Source organism: Leuresthes tenuis, unplaced genomic scaffold (genome assembly GCF_036924035.1).
Source record: "Leuresthes tenuis unplaced genomic scaffold, fLeuTen1.0.hap1 SCAF_21, whole genome shotgun sequence".
NCBI classification, from domain to species: domain Eukaryota; kingdom Metazoa; phylum Chordata; class Actinopteri; order Atheriniformes; family Atherinopsidae; genus Leuresthes; species Leuresthes tenuis.
In genome coordinates, this window is record NW_027325375.1 from 27125292 (window position 1) to 27151649 (window position 26358).

At 40.5% G+C, this 26358-nt stretch overlaps 1 protein-coding gene across 10 annotated transcripts in view; it reads left to right on the plus strand.

The window, feature by feature from the left end:
* Window positions 1-26358, plus strand: part of LOC140280413 (RNA-binding protein Musashi homolog 2) — a 226969-nt gene that overhangs the window by 177027 nt on the left and 23584 nt on the right. For 6 of the 10 annotated variants that reach the window (XM_072375747.1, XM_072375749.1, XM_072375744.1 and 3 more), the window contains 3 exons: window positions 1658-1772; window positions 7824-7898; window positions 25618-25737. In XM_072375747.1, coding sequence (XP_072231848.1) covers window positions 1658-1772; window positions 7824-7898; window positions 25618-25737 — 310 coding nt within the window. The remainder of the gene's footprint in view (window positions 1-1657; window positions 1773-7823; window positions 7899-25617; window positions 25738-26358) is intronic. The other 4 variants (XM_072375746.1, XM_072375751.1, XM_072375748.1 and 1 more) reach the window with 2 other exon arrangements.

The following is a 26358-nucleotide window of genomic DNA, read 5'->3' on the forward strand; positions in this document are numbered from 1 at the left end:
TTGCCAGTGACTATGTGGCCATGTGAACATATGAAAATCCAAGCAGTGAGCTGAGATTTCTAACACACCCATTTGTCCCAGACGACTCCTGCTTCCACTCCGGGGGGTCATTCTCTGACTATAAGAGTTCCTTTGCTCGCTTCAGCACAATGTCAAACCATAGTAGGCGAGCAAGGAGGGCAGAGTAGCTGTGACAGCTACAAAGTGGCTGAGGGAACTGTGTACTTTATTTGGTCTCCTTCAAATAAAAGGGCTGCTAACAGCAACAAATCACAGCTTTGCAATGCAGCAACTTTCCCAGTGTGATGGAAACCTTTGTCATTAGGGTTCCCTTTTTACCTATCTTGCTTCCTGCTGGTTGTAGTGTACACAGCTTGTTACACTATTGATTCAGCACAGAAACCTCGAGGCATAAAGTTTTTCTCCAGCTTGGCCATGTGCGGTAGCATGTTGTGTCTGTCACTCTGCATGCACTATGCATAAATATGTGAATAGTCATTTTAACGACTAGCCTGTTAAGAGTTGCTTGCCTATTTGTATGGGTGCCAGGTTATACCTTGAGTGAAGTTTGTGCTGCATTTGCACAGTAGCCTGTCTTGCATTGTGCAGCAGGCCGGGATGACATGTGAATCGCAGCAGCCGAGAAAGCCCTGCTTAAGTGGAGGCAGTAGGGAGATGCAGGCTAGAGCCAGGAGGCAAACAGACAAACAGATGGACAGGCTGATGCCAAGCAGGCAGTGGAGCAATAAGATTGTGCAGCATGGTGAATGGACTCAGCCTACCAAAGAACAACCAACAGACACAAGACCATGCCACCCTTGTCAGTCGCTCGTGCTTTTCTGTAATTCCAAGAGATAGGATAGAAATGTGGTAAGAAAGACTTATCTTCCTCCTTTCCCTCATCTGCCCCTGTCACATCCCTCATTTGATATGTGTTATGTAGGTGGAGGGGATGTCAGTCTTGCAAGATTGGAAATGAACAAACCTGTATGTGTGAGAACTAGAGTGAGAGAAATAAATGCAGGAAAGAGATGAGTGCATGTGGAATTGGACTGTGGGACACGGGGGACTTCAGTCCAGCAACAATACACAAACAAAAGAATAGAACTTTATTTCCATTTGAATGACACTCGTTTTCAGCCGAAGATTTAAACTGCTTTGCGAAACCTGAATTAACGGAAATTAGTTGATTTGTCAGACACTATCACTGCTTTAGCAATTATGCTGTGTTTTTGTATCAAAAAGACGAAAAAACGACAAGAAAAAGAGACGACACACTGCCAGAACAGAGCTTCTCCCACCTGGATGTCTCGAAAACTTTGGAAAGTATTTAGCTTGTATTTCTCTGAGGCTCTGGGCACATGCTCACTAGAGAAATAACCTTTGTTTTAATACAGGAGGAGCATCATTGTAAGTTTCCCTTCGAGACTTTCCTCTAAAATGCAAGGTGCAAATTGACTCAGTCTTGTTTCCTTTTTTTTTCTCTATGGAAAACATCTAGCTGTGTGCGAATCGGGTAGAAAACCACCTTTAAGAGCTGACAACAGCCCTGTCAGATGTGTCTGGTTGTGTACCTACATGGTCTAATGGTTTGTCCTATGTGTGTTTGTGTGTGTACATGTGCATATTGTGCGTGTTTGTTTGTCCGTCTACATAGGTAGAATGTAAGAAGGCCCAGCCCAAGGAGGTGATGTTCCCACCAGGTACACGAGGGCGAGCCAGGGGTCTGCCCTACACCATGGATGCCTTCATGCTGGGGATGGGCATGTTGAGTGAGTGACACACCAAAAATAACGACACACATGCTCACCCCTACTGATCTGTTTAAAGTAAATCTTTTAAGTATTGTTTGTTAGGCGTTTAAGTATTGCTGAAAGATATCTATCAAGCAACAGTGAATAAACATGTAATATTTAAAGGCACACTTTTTTAACCTGAAATTGAAATTTGCATAAAGTGTCAGACACTAACACCATTCAGTCATCAAATTCTAACCGCGAACAAACAAGCTATGCGAACCCTCGTCTAGAAAGCCCCATTAGGTGGGCGCTGCCCCTAATTAGGCTGCTTCAAGGTGTGCCACCAGTGGCCACTGTGGTCTATTTCTGGTCGAGTCTGGTACAGGCAGCCCCTGGGCATATAGGAGCAGACCAGCACATTAGCAGGCTAAATGAAGAGGAAAATTGGTGTAATGTCATATTAAGGATTCATCACTGTGCCCCCCTTAATGGGTAATGAAGGGGACACACATGTCAGAGAGAGATCTCATCTACAGGGACCTCAGCTGCTGGCCCACCCCTCTTCATTACCATTGAGCCCATGCCTGTGTCCCTTTTTATTTAACACTATTGCACTCTCTTCCTCCCTGCCCCCCTACTCACCCTCTATCTATTTGAGTATCTATCTATCTTGCTATCTACTTGTCATCCACATTCCATACGCATATAATTTGATTGTATGGCAAAACCAAATGGATAAGCCATCACTTGAGATTTTTTTCTGCTGCAAACAAAAAACCCATCAGATTGTAAGGCACATTTTTCCCTGCAAGTATCTTCTCCCCCTCCTTTTTGAGAGGGTTGTACACAGAGATACCACTTTGCATTTTTATCCCCACTAAATAATGTCATATTTAAAATGCTCACTGTTAATATTAAGCCTAGTTTAGCATCGTCTTTAAAATGACCCATTTACAGAGCTGCCAAACTATTTTCAGGAAAGAAATCAAAAGAGTGTTAAACTACTTATTTACACTATATGTATTTATACATAGTCTGTCTCCACATATATTCATCTATTAATTTTTCTGCATAAAGTTGCTTCAACTGTCAGGGTTATTGCAGCTTGACCTTTCTGTCAGACTGATTATACAGTTGCTGGTGGTAAAAGTGTTTATAAGTTTGTCCAAGTGCGTCTGTCAACCCTTAGTCGTTCTCAGTTCCATCTCATCTGTTAGAAGTATTTAACAAGCACAGTGAACTTTTCAGAACTTATTACAGACTAATGTGTCTTCGAAGAGGAGAGCACTCTTCCCCTCCATTGGGAGATGGCAGGCAGGAAGGCAGTGATGTGCTCATGTGAGAATATTAACAGCCAACTTGTTTGGAGACACTCTTATCTAAATGAAATTGGAACAAGGACAGCGAAACATTCCTTTATATAATTTGCATTTGGAAAAAGGGACCCTAGGCTCATTATTTAAGAAAGTGTAAGCTCCTTTTGTGCCAAATCTCATTAAAGCCACCCCTAGCTCCTTTGTTTACTGCCTCTAATCGAGGCATTTATCTTTATTGTGTTGTGCCGATGTATGTTTGCTGAAATTAATACACATTTGAGCCTGGGCGAGGTATGGGTGTACCAGATGGATAATTGATTTCAAAGTGAATCAAAACTGTTGAGCCATAAAATAGGTACATTAGCATGCATATTAATAAGGCAAATAAGAGCACTAAGAGGCTGCTACAAGGCCAGACACAATAGGAGGCTTTATTTAGTAACATGGTAGGAGAACAACAAGTTATATCCTGCTTTTTCTTTTTTCATCTTTCCTCCTACTGTCACATTTCTGTCAGTTTGGTCATACTATGAATTCTATTAGATAAAAGATCAACTCGCATTCATGTATTTCAAAGCACAGTCACTTCTTTGTGCTGCTTTCTCCTTTGATAGTCTGCACAACTGGCTGCAAACTCTGCATGTGAAACCTGTTGTAAAGCAGCGCATCAGACTGAAAGAAAATGTTTTTTCCATCTCATAAAATGCTGAAATAAGGAAGAATGAGGAGCTGCGGTACCTAAGCCAACAATTTCAGTCTGGCATTTATTCTGTTTGACACTAAGACAGTATCAAACACATAATATCCAATACTTTGCTGCCTGTGATAGCTTTTCATTGTATCATATCACAGTTCTTTTCAGACCAAACAAACAATGAAGGGTTTTGTGAGAGCTATCCATCTGTAGCTTCCTAGTGATGACTTCTCATCAGCAGATGATGAGAACTGTTATTTTTTCTGCCGTAGCCTCTGTCCTACTTCACCGTACCAGGTTAAGGTTCCCCTCATCGCCTCTCAGAGCTGAATTTCGTTTTGTCTGCGAGAAAGGGTCTGGCTGAGGCATTTTCCCATTGGGTCAGGAATAAATTGAACTTTTTCATGGACAGCAAACACTGATTAGATATTTATGACCAAGGTCAACCTTTCTGATTCCAGCTGGCACAGGCTGTGAAGCATACAGAACAGAGTATCGACACACATGATCACACCCAGACATGCACATAGCAGACATGCACGCTCAAGAATACGCATGCATGCAAAATATATTTCGACACCTTCATGTTGCAAATACATGCATATAAGTGCATACGTTTATGTCATCTCTGGACAGACTGCATAAACAAAAAGCTCCATACTGAACTTGTCTAGCTGCAGTTCAGACAAGAGAATATTTGTCATAGTAGAGACAGTTTTTTCTGTGATAAAACAGTGTGAATGCTTTTTGTTAGATTATATCATCTGAGTGATCTTGGCTGAACTTGCTGGAAATGTTAAAATTTTTACTCATCGGTTAAAGAGCTAAATAAAGCATTTGGCATTTTTAAGAACATGCTGATTGTACCAAAAAGAGTAATAGTTGGTGAGATTTGAAGACGTAGTGAAGTGTGTGAGGGAGAATAAAATGTTGAAACCCGACTAAATCACTTTGAATGTGTGGAATTACAGTAAAAAATGTTTAAAAAGCAGTGAAAGAATGGAAGAATTATCATTTAATGGCAAAAAGGGAAACTAAAGAGTTCAAAATAGAGATTTAGTTTGGAATTTAAAGGAGTGAGAAATTAAATGTGTGAATGAACACTATCCAATACTTAAAGAGGTGAAAGGGTTGGTGCATTTATATGTTGGGATAAGCCTGTTTGTGGTGTGTGTGTGTGTGATTTTACTTGTGTGCATGTACTTGTTGTACAATATTCATCAGGTCAGAAATGAGGAATCCCCTAAACTCGTGCTTTCCAACGTGTTGAAATGGTGGCCCCCACATGTTTTTGGAGGGTCGAAACTTAGGTTGTGGTTAGGTTTACAGTGAATGGGGGTCTGTGTGTGTCTTGATGCATGTCTGAATGTGTTTTTTTTTTTTTTTTTTTACATGTGATCTAATTGTTGTTGTGCATACGTGTTTGTCCAGATGTGTGGTCCAGATGTGTGTCTGTATTATTCAAAACATGACACAGAAACCAGAGCAGCATATTTATCTTAACCCCGCCCCCACCCTTTCACCCAAGCAGTCTTTGTTTTGCCCCCCCGTGTTAATCTGTTGCTACGGTGATGGTAAATGAAACACACCATCTTCCTCAAGTTGAAAATGTCCTCAGTTTTTTTTTAGGAACAACTAAAGGCTTTACTGAACACAAACACGTGCAATTTCTGTTTCTGCTCGAAAGGTTGACATTAGATCAAGTTAGGAAAGAGTTCTAGGACAAGAACTTTAAATCGGATGACTAAGACAGTCACATTGTTTGAGACAGATTTTCCTATGTTTTAGTGCTTAAATTGATACCTTTAGTGTAGATATTGTGGACACAGCAACTGAAAACCCTCTTCACTCAAACTCCGTTCTGATAAGGTTAAAAGATGATGTGATGGACCACATTACACCATTCCCAACATATTTAAAATGTGATTAAATCCCAACACTTTTGTCGAAAGGGTTTGAGCTGGCACTGTGTACATTTGCTCTGCAAAAATGAATATGAAGCTATTTAGATGGTAATATGACTGCACCCACTCTATCAGGCTGGTACTCGGCTAATGAGAAATGAAAACAGATAAGCCTAAACAAGGTTTCAAAGATCAGTTTCCGAGGTGAAGCCTGCGCACAGTGAGGACAGAGTTACCGAGGCTGGCTGCTGTGATTCATTCCTCGCCTAGAGGACTTCATCTTAGTCTGTAATTTACTGCAGACTTATGGTTAAAAGTGATAATAGCTTGAGGAAAACAGATAAAGACTCAAACATGTACTATAATTAGAGGGTTAATTATGTTTGTATTAACTTTGATGATGCTCCAATTCTCATGGACTTACACTCAGGTTCAATAACTCACCCATGAGCTGCTCTCAGTTGTTATGTTCTGTCTGTACTCCACTTCCTAGCTGCCCACCCCCTAACACCCCATTTCTCAATATGTTGCCCACAGCTGCTTTTGTCTGAAAACTGTCCAGCTAATTAACTGGTGGGTCTGTGTTAGTAATAAGAATCATGACAGCAGATGAACAATACATCTGCTACTCTTAAGTTTTTCTAATGACTATGGATCCTCTTTTGGCCTCACTGAAGCTCTTCATCCTCTCAGGGAATTTTAAACTAAAACCTTGACTTTGGTTTACAGATGACACTGTCAGGACGTTTCTTACTCTTACTTGCATCTTAATTGTCGAAACCTAATCCTCGCTTTCTAATTATCAGTGTTTAGATTATTGCGCTTCCCCAGCTACTGTGTATGTGGGATGACCGAAATGTCAAAATAAAAAACTTTCTTTAATTAGCATCTTTTATTCAGGAAATACGACTCTTAAATAAATCATGTAATGCTTGCATCAGTGACGTCGGTGACATAGTTGGTGCCCTCATTTGGTGTTTCAGTGCACATACTTCACATTTCCTGTACACTTTAGATAACTGCTGCAGAAAAATATTATGTTTTAATTTCATCTGAATTGCAAGTAATGTCTTGTTTAAAGTAGCGACCCAGTAAATAACTAAACGGCATGCTCCAGGTGCTGTGATCTCTTACAAACAGCATCTAGCCATATTTTAACATGACCCATTCTGTAATGGGGAAGATGCACAGAACAGAAATAGAAGGAGTCACTTCTAGGAGCCTTTCATTAATGTTAACACACGGCACAATAAAAATGCCTGAGAACTACAAGTTAGCAAAAGAGTGAAATTGAGCTCGACACTTAGAATTCAAGAGCTGCAATATTTTTGCTTTGGTTTCCAACCGTGTTTCAAATCTGACTCCAGCTTTCAGCGCACAGCCATAAAGAATAAAGCAAAAATATACATGAAGATGAGACTCTGGGTATGAAAACTCCAAAATGCTGTTGATTTACCTCTCTGAGGCCTCTGCTGAGCTTCCATGAATGTGTAGAAGTGAGACAAGTTGATCGATTTGTCGGATTTTAAATCATATCTTCCTCTCTTGAAAGAGTGATTATTACAATGTGGGCTTTAGTTTTTATAGCTGTGGCCATTATTCTTCTAAGTTATAAAAACATTTTACTGACTGAATTAATCACTGAGATCTCTGACAGCAATCCTGAAACAAAGTCGTTTAGGAGAAGCAACAACAGCAGCACCATCAAGATTAGAGGTTAATGCAATTGTGAAAGCTGACCATTGATTTAGGACGGCACTTGTTGTTAAGCTCTGCACACGGGGAATGGTTCTCACGTAACAATCGCCATTAGGAGCTGTAAATACTTGTTACTTCTTTATTGGGTTAGAAAAGTACAAATAAATCTCCACTTGCTTATTGCAGTTTTTCAACAAATGTGATACTCTTTGTTTTTTAGGATTGTATTTAACGTGGATGCTGTAGTTTCATAGCTGATGAGTAACATGAGAGCTTGTCTGGCAAATTGAGAATAGTTTATTAAGACTTTGAAGGCTACCCCGTCAAGATAATTTCCTCTTATAAGTAGATTTAGAAGGAACAAAATCACAATATCTATGTGTTTATTTCAGCTGTATTGGTATCTTCTATAGAATATCCATTACTTCTAGATCTCTTGTCAACCACTTTTAATCTTTTCTCTTTATCCAAGGTTACCCTAATATTGTGGCAACGTACGGCCGCGGATACACTGGATTCGCACCCAGCTACAGCTACCAGTTCCCTGGTGAGTTAAAGACTTTCTTACAATATGTGTTGATTTTTGCTTTGTACTTTCAAGCATCACAATCAGACACACATGTAGAAGCACGCACACACTTCAGTCCACATGCACAAATGTTAATCTATATACACGTCAGTCACCGAATAATCTGCCTGCTTATAAGTATGCTACGTGTTGGGATTTCTCAACGAGGGTTTGAAAGCTGACATATAGTGAAGTAAATTGCTCACTCTTTTTCATCCTCTCCTCCAACACTACCATGACCAAATGTCTGAAATGGTGGAAGTTCTTCGTCTTCAGTGGCCCAATGTATGCAAATTCATCTGTGGAGAGGCGGAAAAATAAGCAGCTCTTTGTGTAGGCAGATTTTTAAATGTGGTTCTTATAATGGAAAATAAAGTCATTTTCTGCGTTAAAAGTGTTGACTCAGAGTGCTGGGCACTTTGATGAAAGTCCAAATAGGAGGCGTGCAGTCTGGAGGTGAGCAGCTGTACCTACGTGCTGCATGTGGCTCCGTGGTTCTTCACTTAGACAGGCATCCTGTCAATTTCATGCTTTATTTAGGCACCTTACTCTTACTTTGTTTGCCATGCCAGACATCATTCCTTCCACTGATAAGACGAAATGGAAAATATCTGACAGAAGCTGAGATCTCTGTAATATCTTTGTGGAATAGATTCAGAAATGGTAAGACAGGGGTTCCAGCTGTGACCACCTGCAGATCAGGCATATGCTAGTTTTATACTTGACCTCAACATTATGTGACAGAAGAGGAGAAATACCACCCACAATACTTGTCAATGCAGACTCACACAAGAGTTAAAAAAGCATGATCTTTCCTTTTAAAAATACTGTGATTTAGTAGTATAATTTGGCTGTGTTTGCATAACAAACTGAAATGTAGATCACGTTAGCGATCTTTGTGTACTGGATACATCTTAAATGAGATTTAATATTTGGCCACATGTATTTATCAGCCCTTCATGCAGTAATCCATAAAAACATCCGAACATTTATGAATTAAATCAACTAAACGAGAGACAAGGGATGGATAAGGACAAGGAGAGATGAATATTTATTCAGTATAAGTGACTCTAGTTAAACATGGATTTTTAAAATGTTGGCTGTTTACAACTAATTAAGGGATATCACCTTCCCTGAGGCTGAATGTATGATTCTGTCCATGTTAAAGTCAATTTAAAGAGTTTGATAAAGCTGAATGATTAAAACAGCCTCCTCAGGGCTCGCTCAACTCCTGACAGGTAATTGGAAATTTTAATGTATGAATCAAACTCCTTGTCTAAATTGAATAACTTCAGGCCAAATATTGACTAGTGTCTTTCCTTGGGAAGATGTGAAAAGCATCCTCAATTTAAGATCAAAAGCTTTCTCTCACTGTACACAGCCCCGCTGAAACACTCCTATAAATAAATGGAGCTGGGACCAAGCAGGCGAGATCCAAGAGGCATAAATTGTGTGCTGCCTTTCAAAGCTTTTTTACACCCAGTAAACCTCAGGGGCCCACTGTTAACAGAAAAAAAAGTGGTTAGGCAATTGTTCAATTGTCAAGATAAAAGAGTGATAAAACATTGATCAGTGATGAAACACTGAATTAAGTACAAAAACTCAATAAAACCTATACAAAGAAAGAGAAATCAAAGCTGACACCTCTGCAGCTGAAAGAGAGTTCATGTGTACAAAACAGAGCCTAAAACAAAGAAATGTACACGTTCTCTGGGTATAAAGCTGCGTTCAGTACAGTCTGTTGGAGAAAACAGCTCATAAACAGCAAATGAATCTGCCAGTTTGTTCAGCATTGATCAGAAAATGTATTTGATGTCTGCCACATGCAATCTGTTTATGTCTGTCTTTGTTGGCCATAAGTGTGTGCAGAAGGACTCTATAACAGACATTATGGCAGTTTAATACACTTCAAGGCTTTTGCATATTAATGATACAGTGAACTACGGCTACTACTACTACTAGATTATTCAAATTAGTTTTGAAATAAGAAATGATATAATCTACAGTTTTTCTATTGCATACCGTGACTTTCATATTCTAAGCATCTGTTTGTCCCACTTCTTAGCTTTCAAAGTGTGAATTGATTAAGATGCCTTCTTTGATTTTTGGGCACTGTTTTCTTTTTCTAAGCTCTATTTTATATGCGCCGTTGCAAATTACACAGTGTGACCTTGTGCCTGCATAATTCAAGCATAATGCCTGAACTTCACTTTGATTTAAACTTAATTCCAGAGACGTCACCGTCTGCTGCAAGTGTAGTGACAATCAAGAAAACAGCAATATTTGCAATTACCTCTGAATTACAAATGGTAAAGAGGTGCAGCGAAGGAGCATCCCAAGAACAAGCATTTTTGTGTTTTTCTAAATTGTGGATGAATTACTTATAAACCCATTTCCACTGCTTGGCGCTGACTTGTTTGTTGGTTGTTCGGGTGAAAGACGGATTGATCCCGTCATGACAAAACTCTCAGCTAGTGTTTATGCTCCCTCTGGACTTTAATGACAGCTGTTGGTGTTGTTAGTGTCATATGCAGGATGAAGGAAGAGTAATGTATGCACATGAATAAGACGCTATGACATGTGAGTCTTGTGTTGTTATGTGAATGTAAACGTCACCACTGTTCAAGATGACGATCAAGATTAAAAACTCTTTAAGTTCTCACACAAGAACAAGTCAAAAGCCCAACAGACGCATTCATAAACACTCACAGGTTTCATTCACCTCCAGCCTTTTGGATCTCAGAATCAATGTGTGGTTTGTACTTTATTTTAGCCAACTCCTGTACAGATGCTGCACCATTACAACCATTAGGCTATGCCATAAGAGATTCAGCAACAACATTTCAAATAGCACCGTTACACTATCAGCCTTTGAGTTGTCAGAATGGTAAATATCTAAATGTAGTAATTAGCATCACTTCAATCGCACATGCCAGTCACCTACCTTGACTCAGTTTTTAGCCTTTAAATCCACACCCAGCTGTCACTGAACCGTGCTCTCTATAGAAGAGGCAAACAGTGATGTGACCTTTTGCCATCCTGGTGTATTTTGGAGCAAGATGATTTCAGGTGATTTGAAATTAAAATATCCATTAAAGCTTAATAGCTGCATGATAAAAGAATCATTTTCAAATGGCTGCCAGAAAAGTGACCAGGAGGAGTGATTTTAACTGAGGATAGTGAAATGTGTTGTTTTACTATTTAATGAGCAAAGCTGAGGCTTTTTGAATGGGAATCTATTGGAGTCAGCTCCTAGAGGCCATTTGTGGTATAACCCTTCCTCCTTTGATTCTCTTTGATTAAAACCTATTGGCTACATCAATCTTTTTTGTGCAGTCTACACTGTAAACCCCAAGCTTTACAATTATTGTGCATCCCAACGGTTGTTCCTGTAAAACGACATAAAACTGACAGAACATTTTCTCAGACAAATGATGTTGTTAATATGTAGCATCTCATTATTGTGGTAATAGAGCCAAAACTGAAATATATTGTTCTGACCTAAATCTAGCTTCTCAGAACCAGACTGAGACACCCAGATAATGCGATCGGGGTTCCAATAACTTTATAGTTCTACCGTTTTGCATACTTTCCTGCTGTGCTCTTGTAAAATCCTGATTTCATAACTGAAGCATCTTCTGAGAAAAATCACCACTTAAGTCATTTAAAGACAACATCTGTGCATGCTACACTTACATGTGCGACAATTAGATCCGGCAAAGAAAGTGTCTTTACCATTTACTCACACAGTCCACAGCTTTGTGGCGTCAGACACACTTAATAACTTGTGCATGTATACTGACAAAGGACAGCGGTCCAGTTAAATGGCCATTTCAAGCTTTTAACTGTAGTCAACTAGTCAACTGTGCTGAGTGAGTTACTCAGCACAGTTGCCACATTATTCTAAAAAAAAACTATAACATTGTCTTCTCTGTGGAAAAAATGTTAAACACAGTTCTGCTCGTCCTTGTTTAGCAGCAGGGGCAGGAATCAAAGTATAGGTTCAAGAATACTGCAGCCATACTGAGCTTGACTTAAGTCATCAGACCTCAGTGCTAACATGTATTTGACTACAAAATTAAAATGAGGTACAAAAGGCATTCTCTTCCATTCTATCAGAGATTAAAGAGTGCACTATTCCCCAGATGTTATGCAGTTAAAACCAGACGGACAGTGAAGAATTTTGCATGGCTTGAAAAGCATGAGATTCTGAAGTTTGGTTTAAAGTTGACTTGCCTCCTGTTGAACAATAGAGGTATTGGATGTATGCATCCTGTTTAAAGACTGTAAGAACAAACCAGCCCTCATTTTACTCCCAATATTTCCTCTCGTATTTCTGTTGTGGCGTCTGACTTTTTATTTAATCTCGGTGGAGATTACAAAATACATCATGATTACCTGTGGAGAGCAAACTTACAGTATGGTAATAATTATATTATAACAGTAGGATGCCATTTTTTCCCAATTTTGGAGCACAAATCACAGCTGTGCGTATAGTTAGAAACGGGCAAAGCAGGAGCCGACAAGGCATAAGGGACATTACTGTACATTATTCTCATTTTTATGCAACAGTCTAATTAGCATTGCCTCGCTGATAAATGCATTATTGTATTATTCAGCTTGTAGTGCCCTGGGGAACAACCCCTAAGATGTGCTGCATTTCAACCAGGTGTCTATTTTGGAATACTCCACTTGATGAAGGGATTTGAAGTCACATTCATAGTAATATACAGTTTAATCACAACTTTACAGTACATTTAACAGTTGTTTGCTCGTCTTAGATTACCTTAAACTAAGACAGGCTACAGTGAAAGATCTTGTGTGCACTGTGCGTAATAAAAATGCAAATGCCAGACGGAAAATGGTTTAGCAATAAGTGCAAGTTAAGCATATGCACTGTAGTTTATGTACACTGTCTTTTCTGCCAGCAATGGCACAAAATAAAGCAGAAGAAATATGAAGAGGTTTAAGAATGGAAGCACACTCTATTGTGAATTTGCTGTATGCATGAATAAGAAGCCTGTCTGAGGAAAAAGTAATTAGAAAAGAAAATGTAGTGTGTATATGTGCATTATGCAAGTGAATAAGCTGTAGAAGTGAACATGAAAAGCAGGGATACACCCCTCATACATTCATATTGTACTTTCCATTGTTAACCAGTCCTGTATCAGTTCCTTTTATTCCTCGTACATGAGAGCACAATTGAATGTGCACACGCAGAAATATGGTATTCATAAAAAGACTGAGATTCTGTGTTTGGAGAGAAAAGGCGGAGGTGGAGAGACTTTACCGGGAGCTTCTCTCCACTCTCCCGTCTTCCTGTGCGACTCGCAGCCTCCACAGCCGTGCCCTCGGAGCCTCCCCTGGCATAAATGACCATTATGGCTCCATTAGGGCTGCTACTAGGAGGTCATTAAGCTACTCTGAAAAACCAGGGATGAAGATGTTAGTGGGGTCCCATCAGGGCAGAAGCACAGATTGAGTGAGTGAAAGACAAAACACTAAGTCATCCACCTACTTCAGATGTCTTGACAGACAAACAGCTATTCAGGTCCAGTGAGTCAGCCTCTTAAGAAGTAAAAGAACAGAGGCGCAGACAATTAGGGAGGAGAGAGGGCAAGGGTAAGAGCAGCAAGAGTGTAATGTGGACAGAGCGGTGGGTAATTCTGGGTTACCAGTTACCTTAACACCGAATCTCTAAAATATCCAAGAAAATATTGCCTATTGTTTATCATCCTCACAACACAGTATACTGTTTATATTGTTGTTGCTGTGTTGTACAGCACAGTGCAAGTATCTTTAGACACCCCTAATTTATTTATATATATGCAGGAAAACAGGAAATAGGTGCCACAGTTTATTGAAACAGGGGTTAAGAGGCAACAATGCAGCCTAAACCCTCTTAGACAAGCTTTCTTGTAATTTCTTGAAATACCCTTCACAAGTAGTTATACAGACTTGTTCAGTTGATAGCTCATCTTTGGATGTCGGCTGCCTTTTGTTCCATTCTGTCAACATGATCCCACACTGCTTCAAAAATGTTGAGGTCCGGGCTCTGGGGAGGATTCATCCCACTGATTTACAGTCCAGTTAGTGACAAAATATACAGTTTGAATTTGGTTCTTTGCTAAATTATCAGTTATGCGTGGCTTCATCTCATGAGTTGGATACATATTAATGTCAGTTTTAGGTGGCTTAACTAAGAAAAAACAAGGACTGGACTGAAAATGAGTGGAAAAGCAGATAATGTCCAAAGAAAGACTTTGAAAGACCTTCAGAGAGCCTGGAGAACTATTGGTCAAGACCACTTTAGATAATTGCAAGAAGCTCTCGCTTGGAGGTCAAATTTAAAGAAATGAGGAGTGTCTTAAGACTAATAAGTATTGTAGTTAGTGGATTGGTTTTCCATCTGTTTCCCTCCGCTTGTTGCCATATTTCTATGTCAGACCTCATGCTCTGGGAATTCTGAGTGAAATTGCACCGCAGTGGCCTTCATCCCTATGCATTCAGTATCTCCATCGACACCAGCCAACCATGCCTGAGACACAACAGCGCACTCCATCTTACCCAACGGATAGAAAACATTATTTCAAAAGCCTTGAAACAGGGTGAATGGTAAGATTTCTCTTTCAGTGTGAAAATAATCAGAAGTCAGCCCAGTGGGTGCTTCTAGAGTCCACTGAGCCTGTTGCTACTCAATATAAAACAGTTGCAGGTGCCCTAGCTGGCTAAGAGACTGACCATGGAAAACTGTTTAGCGACCAGATGTTTGTCTTTTTTAAGCTCTTTTAACCTCCTTTTGCTTAAGGTATTGATATTTTTGTTTGATTCAAAAGTATATTCAGAGAAACGACTAAAATAAAGTTTTCTGAGGAAAAAATCTAATAAAAATATGATCCATGTCAACCCGTAGAGGAAGAAATGTGCTCTTTACAGCTGTAAATAACAGTGATAAGAAAGCTGCTGACCTGTTGGCCTTACTTTCCTTGTAGGAGAAGCAAACAAAGGCACAAGTGGCAGCTGCCCTCTCAACAGGAGGCATACATGCAAGGAGAAACGCTGACCTGTGCAATTGAGATAATAGTGGCTACCTCTGAGGGGTGAATGCCCCTATAAACTGGAGCAGATCCAACCAAGCATATAATAAATGCACCAGAGGTCACACTCGGGCATTGGCCTGAAATATCAGCTAGCCTCCTGGAGCTTAGTAACTCTCTGCTGCTAGGAGATAGAAAGATACTGAGATGGATGATATACTAGTGTAAAGTGTGAACCTTTGAAGTGCGTGGAGAAGCCTGGCAGTGAAGAGGTAAGATGGCTTTTTGGTGATAGGGTTGCATCTTGTGTCTCCTGAAAATCAATGAGGTCTTATTGGATTTAGGTTGCTTTTTGCTCCATTTTTTTGTCTCATCCCTGGATTTCAATTTGTTGTAGAATATATTTTAAATCTCTTGCCAGAAGACATCCTAAGAGAGAAAGTCAGGTCCATCAAACCTGATTTGAAAATATAGTAGCCATCGTGTCAATGTTGAACCGAGTTAACCTGTCATTTAAAATGTGAGAGATGTTTTGTAAACTTTCTGTCCAATATAAAATTCCCTTCTTGTTAGCTATAACTTATTACTTTGGGTGTGGATGATGACGTGGGTTGGGACATAGTCATTATTAGTAGATCTAAACCCCTTAAAGTGATCAGACATCTTGTGCTTTCCATTCAGTACACATCTTGGCTACAGTAGCGGAGCAGGTGGAAAGAATCGCTGGCCTGAGGCTGATGTGGAGCTTACCTGAGTCATGGGTGCGTGCAACATTGTCCTCCATAAGATAGATCCCAAAATTGGTGTCTTTATGGCACTCCGGAGACGTTGGCACACACTGCACTCTATCAGTAGAGCAGGTTTCTATTGATCTCAAGTTGCACAGCAGATTGTTCCCCAGATCTCGTGACCATTTCTCTGCACGCTGGGTGAGCTGTGACCCCAGCAAGTGGTCCCACAGGCCAGAGTGAGTGCTACAGGGCTGGAAGCAGATGGCCCTCCTGATGCCACACTGACTCACAGATTGTCTTTAATTGCCAAGGCTGATCATTAGCCCAATGGGTCTGCGGAGGCCGGGCCACTCCATGAGTCGCAGGCCTTAAAATAGGGCCTGACGATGAGCATCGTGATCTCACACACTTAAACTACCATGCACATCGCATCTTGCCCTCATGCATTAGGACACTCAGACATACAGAGACATAAAACTGACCAAATCAAAGGCTCCTCAAGGCTCCATGTAAAAGGCAAAGAGGATAGAGGTACTACCAGGGACCACTCTCTGCTCTCCTGTCTACTTCTCTGACTCACTGTCTCCATCGCAATGCTGACCGCACACACACATATGCAACGCACACACCACACACATACAGACTCCCCAGGCCATGACTCCATTCCCAGTGACAGCAGTGAGTGTTCTGCTGTGACGTCAGTGAACAGCACAGTATGTCATGCCCTGTCTACTTCTGTGTGTGCAGTCATTAATCCGCACTGCTCCTAGATCAGCTTTGTTCTCCATTAACCACTCTCTGTTGTATGTACTTGTGCTTTGCTGTGAGAGGTAGACATTATCAGATGGGTTCAACGTGTGCAGCAGCATTTCATCAGAATGTCCTTTAGCACTTTGCAGGAGCACTATTGGTTTTGTTTAAAACTTATTCGGATTGTGGTTGTGTTTTTTCTGTGTAGTTGAAGAGTGTACTGATGCGGACTGATCAAATCGCATGCTTACGTACAGAAAGATTACAGGCCACATGCACGCACATCCATGTGTGTCTCCTCTAATGTATTGGACCTGTCTCTGCAAAGCCATCTACTGCTCTCTTACACAGGCAATGGTGAGGTGGAAGAGAAAGTTCACCTCATTTACCTAGATTTTAACTCACTGTAGGACAGCAGACACATCCTCACACACTGAGGTAGGCAGACTGTGGCCATGGAGACCTAGAGTCTGGGTTCCTGTGGCGGGGAAGATGAGCTGCTGTAAGAGGCAGAGTGGCTACGCTAAAGCTCATTATGTCTCAGCTGCTGAGCTGCTGGTCTTGAAATGAAACTTGAGCCATCCTGCCTCGTACATGACTGCCACCTTTGGACACTGCTGGAGACCAGCAGCAGAACTGAGAAGCAGTACAGACAGAGTGCAAGAGGACAATATGCGCATCTGTGAGACCACGCTCTGTGTCTGATGCCTGTTGTTTTGATGCCACCCACTGTTTTAGAGCTCCAAGCCCAGTAAGTTGGTTACATGCTAGGACTCCACTCGGTTGCCGCCTCCTTTTCCTCTATCCTTCCATCATCCCCCCTGCTTATTGTGCTAAAAGCTCTCCAGTTACTCAGCTCCACTCTCTTCCTAGTAGACCTACGTATGCATACATACACATATGTGCATAATCATCACTTATGATAGCCCTCTCCATCCCCCTCTCTATGTGGAAACATTGTTTACAGCTCCAGTGATCAAGTGCAAGCCAGTGTTGCAGTGCTATTTTTGGGTCATGCCACATTTTACCCTACTTGCCCCTGGTATCTGGAGCAGTGCTAGATTGTGTAACTATAGTGCATGGAGCTGGTTAAAATAGAATGAAATCTGTAGGCACTTAGTTTAGAATCATGCTCATGGTTGATTGCTACAAAGCTCCCTCTGTTTGTAACTAGGCTCAGTATTATTTACACTAATAGACAACATTTGTTCATACTTTTTTAGTGTTACTTGAACTCCCCCTGCAAAGTAAGTTAGACTAATGTTTTTGGGAAGTATTTCGATCACTGCAAATCTACTAAAACACATTTAGCTTGAATGGTAAAATGACACTTAATGCATCTACTTTCATTTAAAAACTGAAATCACACCCTGTCTTTCATCTGTTCCTTCTTTCATTCCTCTGTTCCATCCACTACCACCCTCAGAACTCGAAGGTACACATTAAAATGCATAAAAAATTAAGGCTGTTTACTTGGACTCTAATGAGAGGAGGCTTAAGTAGTCTAGTTTAATTAGTATGATTGGCTCTATGGGGACCACACAAGCAGGGCCATAACAAGTGATTCACTCGGAGCTTAGAGGACCGTTTCATACTCTTCGTGTGTCAGAACTGATGTCAGAGGAGATTGGACTGCAGAGACATGTTACTTTCCCTGATCCCAGGTTGGAAGGCAGCACTGCAGTTAAATGCACTGAAGCAGACCATTACATAAGCACCACTGCAAGGTCAGACATTTGTGTCCTCCCGGTCTGTCTCTCTCTATTTAAGTCACAGTCATAAACTACTTTGGTATTAAGGTTGTGAAGGAGAAGATCCAGGATCCACGATCCTCAAATCGTGGTCACAATTTCCCAACCTATTGGATTCAGATGTTTATTCCTTATCTGTTTTTGGCAGATTTCCTCTTTTTTCGGCACCTTATTGTCTCACTCTTGGTTCCTCTCTCTTTAACTACTGCATTTGTACGAGTGGCTGAGTTTGATATTGAGGTCTGTGTGGAAGCAGAATGTGTTTATATCGGCTTTCCAGCGTAGGAGCAGTTTCCTTTATACTGAAGTGCATGGGAAGGAGTACAAAGAAGAGGTCGAAAGTGCGGCTGCACTTCAATAAAGAGCCTAGTTTGTCCTCTTTGATGCTTTGCTGCCACACACTACAGCTACAAAGAAACGGTGCTCTTGCCACTGAGAACTGATGTAAAAGACACCAAGCTTTTCCTCACTGAGCTCACAACACCACATCACACAAAGTGCACACCTTTTTATTACTTCTAATTTATAATTTATTCATAAGTGCTAAAGGCATGCAAATACGCATTTGCAGATATTGATAAGGCAGCCTGCGATCCATCAAACCAGATTTGACGGACACTGTAGTGAGGTTGGTGACTGCTCTTCAGCTGAAGGGCTTTGGCTCGAGCCCCCTTGTCAACAAGAATCCACCTTACTGAAGTGTCCTTACGCAAATCACTTAATACCTCATAGATCCAGCAAGGCTGGTCTGCACCTCACCTTTAACCTTCTTGTACAGAGGGGTACAATTACCCGTCAGGACCTACATTATCTGTTTACCATCTTGTAGCTTTAGAACACTCACTGGAGGAGAATTATTTTAGTTGGCTTCGTATTCCATTGCATTTATAGGTTTCTGCTTTCAGTGGCTAAGATGATATGATGTGAAGAATTATATTAAATGATAAAATAAACAGTTTGAACATGTAAAGGGGCTTTACCAAATATATCCCCTTCCAGGCCTCACTGTTTTGTTCAAAGGTGTCAGACATTAGAACAATCGCCACCATAAAGCCGGGCTTTGCTGTGCTCTGAGCTAACCCCACCCCTCTGATTGACTTTTTCTCTCCACAATCAGAAGCCATGAGGTCTATCAAGACCTTGTGGCCTCTCAAGGCATCAGAGGGCCGAATAGTTTAATTGCAAACAGAAACCGTTGCCACTGGTTTAGAAGGGAAAAAAGAGCCTTGGCTTAAGCACAGAGGCATGCAGAATCAAACACACATTCACATTGAAGCACACAACATTAAGGTCACATATAATCGTTTAAATGATAAACAGTAAATTGATGATTATAAATGTCCAATACACCTGATGTTCGAAGCAAAAGCTTTCAACTGCCACTTGTATTCATTCAAACCAGACTGGATGATGTTCAGGCCATCTGATGAGCTCATGTGGCCACACTGTTGTTATAAAAACTGATTTGGTTTGATGATAGATGTAAAAAGCTATAATGGGCACTGAGAATTATTATTTTTTTAACTGTACTTGTATACACATTAGCCTCAAAATTGGACTGTAGTGCTTCTCAGAGCAGCTGCATTTGTACTGTTTTGATATGAAGCTCCTTTGCTATATGGGGGACTTTAGAAGTAGTCAGTTTTGATTTACTTAGAGCAATACAAGCTCATACAGCAAAGAAATGAACTGTTTGTATAGATGACTTCATGGAGCATCTTCATCCGAGTGCTCTTTTACGTATTTATTTGTTTCCACTTTGCCATCACCTCTGCTCTTTGTTGTGTCAGATGTACAGTATTTGTTGGTATCGTCTTCTCCCTACGACCTTTGTGGCTTGTGGACAGAATCCAAAGTCTGCAAGATGCGAGAGAACCACGCAGAAAGATTAATTTGAATGATTGACAAGCAACCCAGCTCTGTTAATCAAGTTATGCTTATTCTGATTAGGGATCTTAATGTGAGTAAGATAACTTGGTTAAGGTGTTTAGATGAGAGTTGCAATAATATGCGTATTGCATTAGTGTGGTTATAATTGAATTTTGGGTGCGCATGTAAATGCTCTTTCTCTCTTTGGCTCATTTCCAAACACCGGCCTCCGTATTTTATGTGAGAGGAAACCTCTGTGTGTACTGCAGGTCTCCGCTGATCAGAGGAGAGGTGAGACATGAACATGTGTGCAGCAGTTCATATGAAAGCCACCTGGCTCTCCCCAGCTCTGTGATTTATGCCTTTGATAACAACAACCCAGAGATGCTTTCAACAACAACAAAGTAGCGCTGAAGGATGACAACAATAGGACACTTGTCAGTCTGAAGATGAAAAGATGTCTTGCTAGCAGGCTGTCTCTTTTGTAACTTTGATAAATATTTTCTTTCTTTTGTTTTGTTTCATTTGTCTCCATGTGGTTCTCTATATCTTATCAAAGGTTATTGATGGAGCTAAATGTGAAGTGGAGTCAGTTTTCCATCTCTTGACAGGTTACCTCCCCCATTCTGTGAGGAGACAGCAGTGAGCTTCCCCGCCTTTCGCTTTGACTTATCAACACATGTATTTTCCTTTGCTTGTCCTGTTTAGCATCACACGGTGCCTACAGTCAGACACAGAATTTACTCAAACCTTTTCTAACCTTGTGAGTTTCAAAAGCATGAGATGAAATATTTGAAGAGGGGGAGCAGTTCCTGCTGTTAGTGCTTTGATATATTTGGTGTTGCTGTATGTAAGTAACAGTTGTAGTGTGTAATAAAACCTATATAAATAATTCAGCAGCACTCACATAATTCAAATGGCAAATAGGATTTTTAAAGGAAACAAATCTGTCTTAACTTGGAAATTACATCATTCTAGATGGAAAACAGCGTGAACAAAAATAATTACAGCATTGAATGATCAGGACCCAACAAATAAAACAAATTAAATACATTATGGAGATTGTTTAGTCTGTTGGACCTATGTTAAGTGTCCAAATCTGTTATATCTGTAATATATGTAAACCCAGGCTACATTTTAGATTTTACATGCAAAAATTCTAAATAATACCTTAAATAATTATTCATAGTGGCAATTTAAACTAATCGATTTTATTTAATTTACCCAGCTACTGAACCACTCAGTTTTTTATATTTTAGACATAAATATTCAACAAATAGTTAAAAATTTTGAATAAAATTAAAATATATATATTGCTGCTGATCTACTTTTTATTTAAAACTGTAAGTAAAACTAGTTATGGAGTATTATTGTTATTTTCCCTTAAATGTAAGGAAATATATGATAAAAATGCCCTTCTTGACACACATTTTTCTGCTCTGAATCACATTATTCTTTTACTCCTGGGGAAATGATTTGGACGCCGACGTCCTGGCCACTATTTCTCACTTCCTCACTTATCCTTTCTCATCTTTTTTTTCCGACTCCGCTCTTCTTCTCCATTCATCTGTCTCACTCATCACTTCTCCTTGCCGTTCATCCGTCTCACTCCTTCTGTCTTTGCCCCTGAAAGTGACTGTAGCTGCAGGCTGAAAGACTTGTTCACCAGCCTCGTTTCCAAAACCAAGCTGCTGCGTTAAGCAGCTTTTCTTGAGAATTCTGCTTGCCAGCAATTCAGCCCTGGTTTACAGCACTCCAGTACAAAATATGTTGAGGATTTTGGACTGTCTATGAAAATTGCGTTTTTTTCTTTATATTTTTAATATATATCTATATATAGATATATATTGTCATACTTATAATGTCAAGCTTAAATCTTGTTTTTAAAAATGGTCCAAAGTTATAAAACCCTTTTTAAGTGTCCATATAATCATTTTAGACCTGATGTACATCAGTGGTAATTTCCATTTAGGAATATATTTTTGTTCTGCTCAAGGCCCCATTTATTTTCTGTTTAAATATTCCTATTTGAACATATTCGATCTATATGGCCTCCATAGACATATCTACTGTCCCTGGGCTCCGCCTGTGCATTAGACAGTTGACAGTCTTCTTATAGCAGAAATGAGGGGAGTGCTCTGTGACTGATGGTGCTCCTTTGTCAATGACAGGGGAGCTGCTGCTGGCAGTTTGGGGCCAAAGAACAGTACAGATTACATTAACATCAGTCAAACTGTTGTCAGACTAGTAGGACATAAATAGGACCTTATTGATGCATAATGCAACAACTTTTCAACTTGACGTTTTCTGAGTAATAGAATCAGAGGGCAAGTCTGTGGCTAAAAAGGCAGTATGCCAGAAAAGATCTGCAGGCTGTTTTTAGAAATGTCTCAATGCAAGGAAAAGTCAGCGGTAGAATCATTTGTGGAGTTTTAAGGGCTTATTTGCAGATGTTAACAAAATAATCGAGAATATGTATGGGACAACTGCCATTTGGTCATTTTGTTGTCAAAAGCATGCAATAGAGCATCAGAGTGAGCTTGGAAACATGATAATATTAGAAAGCACATCAGTCGCTACGATAAGGGCCAGAATTAATCTTGTCAGCGCACAACCTCGTTTTCTCTTCTTCACTAAATATCATTTTGCTCTTAAAGCGCTTTGACAGCTTTATAATGGAGAAAAACAAGGCAATTGGCCTTGTCTGGCACAAGCAAAAATCCCAGGAAACCTTGGCATAAAAATTGCATTGTGCTGTTTGATCACTACTGACACTGGTCCTTCTGTGTGTCTCTTCCACCTTTCAGTACAGTCAAGTTCACAGAGACTTCGGTGCAGGTAGAGAAAGAGCCAGTGCGCACCTAAGAAAAATACTGCTTTTACAGGCAGGTGCTATATGCTGTCACGAAGGAGTTTAATGTTACTTGACATGCCATTCTGTTTGTCAGGTTGCTGAAAGGTTATCGTAAGCTGAGGAAGTATACAAAAAAAAAAACTTTAAGAAGTCAGCTGAAGTTAAGAAGTGAGCAGAATATAAATAATCTCTTTTTTTTTTTTTTGAAAGTCCTCATCTTTCCTCAGTGCCTAATCTTTCTTCCTTTCTGTGTACACTCCTGGTGAAGGCTGAATTTCTGTGCTACAGGCTTGAACTGGGAAAGCTGAGGACAGTTCCCCGGAGTCCGGACACCAAGGCCCCCAGGCCTCCATAGCTCATAAACAGATGTGTCCTTGTCCCCAGCCAAGCGCAGCCACTCATGGCAAAGCAGGGGCCCAATAATTGTGAAGAATTGAAAGCTAAATATTGGCTTTATCTCCTCAGTAATAAAAGGGCCATGAAATTGATTTAATGCTGCAGCGCTTCTCTTGGGTGGCTTCTTACAGCGTGAGCACAAAACAATGAGCAGCAGCCATCTATTAATTAACCCACCTAATCCTGCAAAGTTAATCTCTCACCACAACTTTGCCCGCAACTAACTTCCAAGCCAGTAGGTCTATTGGGGGTGTCATGACAATGGCAGCGAGGGGAAGATAGATTCAGCATTTATAAAAAAACATTTTTTAAAAAGAGCTGCATCAAACACTGGTCGAATAAGCAACCTTGGGGACACGGTACTGGAAATGCAAGGGTGCATGGCAAACATTAACATAGTAACAGAATTGATTTGTTTTTCTGTGAAAAGAGGCATAGAATATCGCTTCAGCTGTTGATATCTTTCACTGGTGTGGATTCAGGTGCAGTACAACAAATGTTGTTGATTTTAGTTGCCTTTTTGTTGACTTAGTGTGTTCTTTTTCGCCTGTCACCATGCTGCCCTAGTCTCATATCCTCTCCTGAGCTGTTAGATAGTTATGGGGGAAAGTGGCATTTCTTTCTCCTCTTCACCTGCCTGCCAGTCGCAGCATGATGGCACCTCACACCCAACACGCACATTCATGGTCATATTGTGTCGACAGAGTTGTGAATTACCTCCTTCTCAGCTGGCTGATGAAAAGCTATGTGTTTTTCTCTTTAACTGCGGCTCATCTGACCCTGCCCTCTGACCCCAGCCCCCCTCCCTTACGTCTCATCGGTCTTCTGTGTGAGCCTCTATTCTTTGTGCGATAGCAGAACAAGGCTGGCTCGGAAAATAGGTCACCCGCTGGTGTTCCTCTCACCTCCACAGCATTCAAAAAATAATCCTCTGAGGTGTGTGTGCCATTTTGTTATGTCTGAACCACAGTCTCCAGAATATGGCCAAGGCATCGAAGAAACATCTATGCAAACGCATGAGGCTGAAAAATATCTCGAAAAATATCCAGTTGGGGGAATTTGAAATTTTATTTTATTCTTTTTTTATTTTTTTTTTGCTAGTGAGCAAAGTATTTCCTGTGGAGATAATTTTTGGAGGCTGATTAGGCATAGACGGTGTTGAGCCCTGAGTGAGGAATCTCATCACCACTACTAATGACATGCCATTCCTGTGCTGAGAGAAGAGCGCAAGCCCTGGGCATGGACCAGCCTCTCTCAGCCACCTCTAACTGCTGTGTTCATTAAGGCCAACAATGTAATTACAATTCACAGATACTGCTTTGGCTTAATTACAGCCTGATTATTGAGCTGATATTTGTTGGAATTATCAGACCCTTAAAAAGTGGATTTATATTTCCATGAAATTAAGGCCTTCGATTTCATTAGTGTATCATAAACTGACAATTTAAACAGATTTATGTGCGTATATGTCAACATGCTTTAAAGCTTCAAGCCTCGGTAATCTTTATGTTGGAGTGCTATAAATGTTTACATGAGAAGAGACAAACACGAGAGACTTCTTCAGTCTTCACATAATCTCGCAGACGAAAATCTCTCCTGAGTGACAAATCATCCAACAGATGCCTCGATCTGATTGTGGGAAATGTTTTTCTTATGCTCGATATCTTCCACCTGAATAGCCCAACAAAAAGTGTGGAATGCATTACAGTGGATTATTCTGATTCCACTGAAGCTCGCAGTAATTGGGAGCACTCGGAACAAAATGCAGGGATAGTCCCCAGAGGTAGGGCTATTATGCCCATGTCTGTGCAGCTCAGAAGTGGCTATAATCTTTTATCCAACGTTCGCGACATAAACAACCCCAGAGGCAAACACTTTTACCAGCGTAAGCAGGGCCTCAAGTCAGTTTGCTCAGTTTTATACGATAGAGCACAAATTTGCGGCTTTTCCGAGAAATTCACCAAAAGATTTTCCATGCGAAAAGAAATAAATTTATAAGTGTATTCTATGTAAATTGTTGATAGTCGTCTATATATTTTTATCCCATCATTGAGTAGTGCAAGAATGCCACCAGAGTTGGTGATCCATTAAAACTTGTCATGTTTAACACATACACGAGGGTTTTGAATGTCACAGTGAGCTCTGTAGGTGTCTGCTGATAGATGTCGCCCTGACATGAGCCCCTGGCTCTGAAAGCTATAGTTTTATCCTGCAGCTCAGCGCCGGTATCAACATTCTCCTGTAGCTTTGGGACGTGCTCATCCATGTGCAGGAAGTGATGTGTGTGTGTATGTGTGTATGTGCCTGCAGGCTTTCCAGCGACAGCATATGGACCGGTGGCGGCAGCGGCGGTAGCAGCAGCGCGTGGCTCAGGTAGGGGGGCCCGTGGAAGAGGCGGCTACTTGGCGTACCCACAGAGCACAGGGCCAGGTAAACGCTCTGTCCATGTTCTGTGTGGCTGCTGCTCTCTTCAACTTCTGCTCTGCTTCTCCCCATAGACTTAGTCCCCTGAGCCCCCAATATACGTGTCAGGATTTTTAGTTTACATTGATATATAGTTTTGACACGTACATAATGTAACTAGAACATTTTTAAAAGTCTAATCTGCAACTTAAGGGGCTTCTGGATATCTCATCAGCCACAACAGAGCCACTTGAACGCCAAAAATACCCTAAAAACATAATAAGACCCTAAAACTAGTCTTTGCTTCAAAGACAGTAAAAAAAGCTTCCTACAAGCAAGCTTGTGAAAAGAAATCTTGATAAAATGGGCCTCTGCAGTCCAAAAGTATCGGTGCTTGAAGCTTTCGAGGGTTCTCTACATTAAAAAGATAAATTACAACAGAACCATTTCTCACAGCAACCTAATGTGTCATCCCTGGACATCAGCATAAACATATTCTGAATCATTTTATTGCTGAAATTAATGCTCTATTTGTCAGTGTTTTACTATAACACTGGATTGAACAGTACAATGGCAGAAACTGAAGTCACTCATGTTTTCTTCTTTTCTGAAACTCACTTTTCCATCGATCTATTATATCAGATAGGC